General features: G+C 28.8%; 2 protein-coding genes across 2 annotated transcripts; both read left to right on the plus strand.

The window, feature by feature from the left end:
- Window positions 1–5741, plus strand: LOC145187333 (homer protein homolog 2-like). Its single transcript, XM_090091390.1, has 9 exons — window positions 1–203; window positions 2135–2294; window positions 2493–2624; window positions 2753–2908; window positions 3482–3582; window positions 4034–4190; window positions 4410–4547; window positions 4679–4762; window positions 5022–5741. The coding sequence occupies exons 1-9, from the start codon at window positions 199–201 to the stop codon at window positions 5181–5183; spliced, it is 1095 nt and encodes a 364-aa protein (XP_089947516.1). The 5' UTR covers window positions 1–198; the 3' UTR covers window positions 5184–5741.
- Window positions 5742–5797: 56 nt separating this feature from the next.
- Window positions 5798–7737, plus strand: LOC145187674 (uncharacterized). Its single transcript, XM_080064128.2, has one exon. The coding sequence runs from the start codon at window positions 6027–6029 to the stop codon at window positions 7623–7625; it is 1599 nt and encodes a 532-aa protein (XP_079920254.2). The 5' UTR covers window positions 5798–6026; the 3' UTR covers window positions 7626–7737.

Here is a 7737-nt window from a genome sequence, read left to right on the forward strand (position 1 = left end):
ATTACATTTTCCACAAAGCGACATACAAATAGATTTATTGGCATCTTTAAAATTCTTAGGCTTAGTTTGACTAGGCTTTACTAACGTTAAACATATTTGTCAAATCGTTTTCACAATTTTATATATTCCTCATGCAAATTATGTAGTCGCCATTTTTGGTTTAGCCGTCACTTACCTTTAAATGGACTTAAGATTAAGATGAGGTATGTCAATATTTTTGTATTTATAATAATCAGTATCTAGAGTGGTATATTAGCCACAGTATATCTAGATATTGTTGCATACATGTTAAACGCAATAAAGAATAACACAACAAAAGCTATAAGACTGTATTTTTTTTCTCAATTTTTTCTTTTTTTCAATGTTTTCAAAAAAAGCTTACCAAACAAAACAAACCAATTTTACTTACAGTAATTAAGTAAAGGTAAAAAAAAATAGATAAAAATAAATATATACCTAGCAATTAGATATAATAAACATGCAGATGTTTTCTTGGATTATCACTTTAATGTTATGATAATTGCATCACTCTTTTTATCTTTTATTTTATTTTATTTTATTTTGAACCATGATCAACATTTAATTTAAAAAAACATCATTACATGAAATAATTTTATGTAACTACCACAGGTGTTTTTTTTTTAAGAGATTTTTGGGTAATTCCATGTAAAAGTGGGAAAACCATTAAACCCATCCCATCAGGTTTTCTTGAAATTTACACCATTGATAGATCCCATTAATATGAGGAAAATTGTAAAACTTTCATCTTCTCCACTCATCTAAAAGTATATGTAACAATATGTTTTAAGATTTGGGGTAAAATTATCCTAATTTTCTCACATTCTACATTGCTGATATTACCATTTCATTTTTAAATAGTTTAATAATTAGGATAAAAAATTTGTATTCAGCCATTTGTTAGTGTGTAGAACTCGAAAGTGGAGTCAGGTTAGCTTTTCAACAGAACTTAGTCTGATTTTGGCTTTGATTTTGAACCATTAAAGTTTAAGTACAGTTTTTTAGTAATACACTCCTGATGTTACTTAAGTTATCCAATTTTGATTTTTTTAGGACAGTTTATATAGGTATTGAAAAAAAGTGTTTTTCTGGTACTAAAAAAAAATTATTATTATTATAACTGTGTGCTTATGTTAAGTAAAATAAAATCCAAATTTGATTTTATGAACCATAATGGTAAAACCTGCATGCTAAGCTTTGCATGCAGGTTTAAAAAATGAATACTATAATTTTAAATTTTAGTATGCATAGCAGGTTAGACAGATTTCATCTGATTGTTGACATTGCCATGCACCAACAGTTGTTGAAAAAGAGAGTTGGTAACTGTACTTGTTTTTGTTAGCAGCACCCAACAATTGATATTTGGACTAGAGAAATGGTACTATTGGTTAGGATAACAAGGATGCATCAATTTAATTTATGTATTTTTGTATTCTGATTGACACAATCTACTCAAGACCAAATTTAAAAGTTTTCATGTTGTTTTTTTTTTTACATAGAACATAATTGGGTATAAAAACAATTTTGAATGATTCCTTTGCAATTACTTCAAGTTCTAAGTGAAAATTATCATGATATTTCTGATGGTAATTTTTCGTCCAAGGAACTGGTCTTTTTAGTTGAAGTTTTTTGTTTAATAAACCTCAAACATCATCATATTGGTCATTTTTAGCATTAGCAAAGTTTATATCTTTTTATGTGATCTTTTTAAAATAAAAACACCATATTCTGATACACTATAGGTCATTTAAGACTTGGTTTTGTTGCGACACTTTTCATTGTGTTAGCAATTCCATTGCTGTGAAGTAGCATACTGCGACTATTAGCAAAAAAATGGCAAACACCATGAACATAAAAGTTACTGAATGTATCAGTATTAAAGTAATTTTTTTTTAACAAAGTTTATTGTCTCTAGCATGACTTTATACATAAATTAAAAATTTACTACACACTCTTTCTTATGAAGGTAAGAACAAATGATACAAAAATGATCCACAAAACTTCCTTAATTTTAAGCTAATTTTCATATTTTAATTTGAGAAGTAATATGTAAAACAATTCATTTTTATAGTTTAGGTAGGTTTTTTTTTTTCCATTTCTTGCTACTTTTTTTTAGTGATGACACCCCATTATGTACACTTTTTGCTCGCACCTTTCAAATTGATCCCAATACTAAAAAGAAATGGATACCTTTATTTGATCAGTCTGTGAATGTCTCCTTTTACTATGATACCACCAAGTTTATCTACAAGATTCTCTCTGTTAACAATGGAGAAGTATGGTTATCAAAATTGTTAAACTATAACTTCATGATATTTTATTGATTTGTAAAGATCTTTTGTTTGGATATTTATATACATTTTGTGTGGTATGAAAAAATCAGTACTGATTAACATTGATAAAAAATGGTTGATTTAATTATTAAAATTTTGTAAAATTTGTTAGTTTAAAATTATTTATGAAATTGTTTCCAGGTTCTTATTAACAGCACAATAACATCAGGAATGAGTTTTACAAAAACCTCTCAAAAGTTCGGGCAATGGTCAGATGCAAAATTAAATACTATATATGGCCTTGGATTCAGTTCAGAAAATGATTTGATGAAGGTAAAAAACTTTTCGGAAAGGCATTCATTTTGTGGAGGTGTTTTAAATTCTTAAAATATTGCCCCTGTTGTGTTTTTTTATGTGTTTTTTTTTTCAATAATCAGTTTTTCCAAACTTTTATCTGATAGTTTTGTGACAAGTTCAATGAATACAAGGCTCATGTTTGCAATGGAACTTCTCCATCATACTCTAAAGTCAGTAATAATGACTCATTATCTACATCTACTTCTGTGAATCAAAATGGATCATCTGTCATCTCATCTGGTAGTACAGGAAGTAATGAGGTAATTGATTGTACCTTAATGAGAAAGAACTAAATATCTTATCCAAAAATTACCCTGGACATTATGCAAAACATTACATAAACAAAAAATATGAAATTCATTTGCAAGTGATTAAATCTATGAAATATATATATTTTTTCTATTATCTTACTTATTTATTGCAAAGCTATATTTATGCTGCTTCCCCATTTTAGTATTAGCAATATATGTAATTAAGTAAAATTAAGTAAGCAATAAACTTATGTGATTAATTCAAGGCAGATTTCTGTAATTGAAATGATTGTAATGTAACAACTTGAGAACTGTTGTTGTCATTTAAAGAAGTGAAACAAGCAAGAAAAATACTTTTGTGCTTTTCATACTTTTCATACTTAAACTCTTACTTATGATTCAAAAAATAGAGTGCTCATTTCAGTCATCAGAAAAATCAAGTCTTCTTTGTCTTATAACTACCCTAAAAAAAGAAGCAAAATGTTGTTACTTTGAAATGTGTACAATTTAATTTTAAAAGGATCTCCTTTAATTTAGTGTTAGTACTTTAATTAATCTTTAGCTTAATTTTTTCTTGTTTAGGATGGGAGGCGTTCACCACATAGTCGTCATTCATCTAATAGCTTTAATGAGTCAAATCTCAAGAATGAAAATGATAGATTAAAAAAGGCTTTGGCTCAAAGGTTTTAATAATTTTTTTAAACTAAAAATATCTTTTTTTATTCTTTATTGTTTTTTATTTTTTTAATTTAATTTTTTTTTTAACATGTTAACTGTGATTAAAGTGGCTCTGCATTGACTCTATTTTACACAGCATGACAGTAATTGTAAAATATTGTTTCAGCAATTGAGGTTTTCATTTTAAAATTTGTTTTTTAGTTCAGTTAGGAAAGGTTCAGCTGTCATAAAATCATATCATGTAATGATCCTTAATAGAACCTTTTTACTGCTGCTGGTGACTGATTTAGTTACATCTCTTAGATGATGAGAAAGGGTGCTCTTGAGTATTCTTAGTGTCACCAGCATTTGTTGTAATCTTGAATGAGTTCTCAATGATTTTAGTAACCAAGCTATAAAGTTTTTTAAATGTTTATCAAATAAATCTGTTTTATACAATGTATTTGCTTTTATTAGTTCTGTCAATGCAAAGAAATGGGAAGCTGAATTGCAAACACTAAAAAATAATAATGCACGGCTTACTGCTGCTTTACAAGAAAGCTCTATCAACATAGAGAAATGGAAAGAACAACTCCATAACTACAAGGAAGAAAATTCCAAACTTAGGAAGATGGTAAGAGCACATATTAATTAATGATATTCATTGATGGTTCATTTAAGTAATGTTACAGATTTGTCAATTAATTTGTTTGATTCATTTGATTTGATAGTTGTTATTTGATTTTTATTTAAAGAAAAGAAAACAGACTCGTTCATTATTTTTATTTATTTTTTTCATTTTCTATTATCTTTTAGAAAATTTTAACTTGTTGTTTATTTATGGTTATTGTAGGTTGCAACCTGTGTTGATTCAACTGAAGGGGATGGGTTTTTTTCATCAGCTTCTTATGGCATCTCTGCATCCAATAGTTATAATATGCTTCAACAATCTTTCAAAGAAGCTCAAGAGAAACTTAGAAAACAGGATGAAGTAAGTTTGTTGTGTAAAGTATTCACAAACAACCCACTGGAAAAATTGTCTTCACTAAAACTAGTTGATTAAGCAGTTAGATCTCAGCTCAATCAAAAAAGTGCACCAAAATAATTTTGCTAACATTTTAGGAGATTAAGCAATTTTCCAATCGAGAAAATGGTGAATCAAATTCTCAGCAAGAAAAAAACAATGAGCTGATTAAAAAGATAAAAGTAAGTGGTTAATTTTTTTTAATATCTATATTTGCTATCATTTCAATCTTTTTTTTTTTTTTTTTTTTTTTTTTTTTACTATTAATTACTATTAATTCAATCTTAAGAGAGCTATTAGTAATTTAAGTGATTTTCATTCAAGATTGAACATTCATGAGAAGATATTCTTTATTTTGAATTTTTAAGCTTATTAACTATGTTATTATCTTTTTAAGTCGTCTTATTATTTTTTTAAGCTAACTAGTATTATTTGTTATAGTCACTACAAGAAGAAAACAAGCTACTTTTGGAGCAGTCAGCTCATGCAAAGCTCAAGGAAAAGCAATTCCTACAACTCGCCAGTGTCAAAGAAGATATCAATAAAAAACTAAACGAGTTAAATTCTTTGCATCAGAAAATGACAATTTTGTTTAACTCATAATTCCTTTGTTGGAAGAGTGGAAAATTTGGTTTAAAATTTTAAGCGATACATAAATAGTTATTATCTTCATCAATGCAAATTTTTTGGCGCCTCATTCTTCTGTATGTGGTTGACTAAAGAACAACAACAAAAAAGAATTTTATGGGTTTTTATTTTAATTTATTGTTTTAATATGAAAGAAGGTGTTGTTATTCTTACAACTTATCCTTTCTTTTTTTTTTTAAATTATGGTTTATTGGAATATTTATTTTGCAGTAATAAAAAATGGAAATAGTTTCCACTAGTAAACAAAAAAAACCCATCTCTCTTCAACGGAGAAAAATAACTTATTTTTTGGAATGGCAATAGCTATATGCAAAGTTTTTGTCTGATTTTAAAAATTGTGTAATTATTAATAGAAAATTTCTTTGTATATATATTATACATGATGAGGTATATATTGTTTTTAGACATTTAACATTAAACGAGAAGTTGTTTTTAAACATTTAATTTATTTCATTATTTATATGTGGATTTTTTTAATTTTATTGACCGAAAAATATTCTTGGAGTAATGTCATCTTAGAGTTATTAAAAATCTGCTATTGCAAAAAAATTTCAAGACCTAGATAAGCATAATTTATTATAAAAAATCACTTAGTAATAAACAAATAGAATTAGCTTATTAACCAGCTTTACCTATTGCTGTGTGTATAAAAGAACTTTGCCTCCTAAAGTTCATTTTTATTCGGATTGTCTCGTTTGGGTTGTATTTACTCGGATTGTCTTGATTGTCTGTTTTGTTGATGCTGTTGTTTAAATGCTATAGGGAAAATACAATTAACTTTATTTAATATATTCTAAGATGAAAATTGCGGTTGAAGGTTGTGCACATGGTGAGCTGAACAAAATCTACGAAAGTATTGCCTACATTGAGACTCGAGAAGGTATTAAAGTAGATCTTCTTATTTGTTGCGGAGACTTTCAATCTGTACGCGACCAAAATGATATGCGAAGCATGGCAGTTCCGCAGAAATTCATGGAAATGAAAGATTTTCACGAATATTACTCAGGTAAGCGCAAAGCTCCTATATTGACATTGTTTATTGGGGGTAACCATGAAGCAGCACTATATCTGTGGGAATTACCTTATGGTGGATGGGTGGCTGAAAACATTTATTACATGGGTTATGCTGGCGTAGTTAGTTTTGCAGGTTATCGAATAGGGGGGATATCGGGTATTTACAAAGGTAGAGATTATTACAAAGGACACTTTGAAAAGCCGCCATTTAATGAAGATACTAAAAGATCATTTTATCACGTTCGCAGTGTGGATGTGGCCAAAATAAAACTTCTTGCTGACGACGAAAACCCAATTCATTTATTTCTGAGCCACGATTGGCCGAAGGGTATATATCACCATGGTAATTGTGAACAACTACTACGATTTAAACCATACTTTAAACAGGAAATCGATAATAATGAATTAGGCAGTGATGCCGCCGACGACGTTTTAAAGACGTTAAAACCGGCATATTGGTTTTCTGGGCATTTGCATGCTAAGTTTTCAGCATTGTTTGAACACGAGAATGGTCAAATTACTAAATTTCTAGCATTAGATAAGTGCTTGCCAAAACGCAATTTTTTACAAATTATTGATATCGGTCCTGCAAAAGAAGAGGCCACTCTAAAATATGATGCAACTTGGTTAGCAATTCTTCGAGCGACTAACGATGTCCAAACTTCACATAAAGATACTTTTCTTTGTGAATTCGATGAAAAATATAAACCAACGCAAGAAAAAATAAAAGAGATAATAACATCATTGAATGACTTACGAGTCATAGATTTTTCCCGGTCATCTAATGGTTTTAACCCGCAAACTACTACATTTAGTGAACGTTTTAAATTAAAAAATCCTTGTAGTGTATCAGCAGAGCCAATTTCTAATAATATTTATGGAAGTAGCCGCAGATCTTTCACCAATAGTTCTCTTTCATTACCTAAGCCTGTTTTTAAGCTTGACGACGATGTTAAACTGAAAAACCATACGAATGAACTATTAAATTCAAAAAGCCAAAATAGATTTCAGAAAACTTTTGAGCATCCTGACGAGTTTGCTGAAATAAGAAGACCTATGCCGCTATCTGATGAATCCTTGAGTGATGAATCATGCACTGACGATGCTTCTGAAGAAAACAATCAGATCGATACTTTTGAATTGAAAAAATCTCAAGTTTCGTCGCCTAAAGAAACTCCTTCTAAGGAGTTAAATAATCACTCTTTTTCATCTTTCATTGAAACTCCTGCGGAGGCTGGTGCCACGAAGAATTCGCCTTTTATTAACGTTCAAAGTTTAGATAAAGAAGACCTTACGAAAGAGGACTTAGATAACACACCTGTGGCAAAAAAAAAGTTTGTTTTAGTTAGACGAAACCAAGATATCTATACACCTAAAGAATGATTTTCAATCCATTCAATAGAATTTCCAAAGAATCGTTTGAAAAGAAATAAGAGAAATAAGAGATAAAAAATTGTAAAGAAGGAATTTTTTATAAAAAAAAAAAAAGTAAAAA

Source organism: Hydra viridissima, unplaced genomic scaffold (genome assembly GCF_058129835.1).
Source record: "Hydra viridissima isolate aposymbiotic clone 2 unplaced genomic scaffold, HvirCarnegie_v1 scaffold_1, whole genome shotgun sequence".
NCBI classification, from domain to species: domain Eukaryota; kingdom Metazoa; phylum Cnidaria; class Hydrozoa; order Anthoathecata; family Hydridae; genus Hydra; species Hydra viridissima.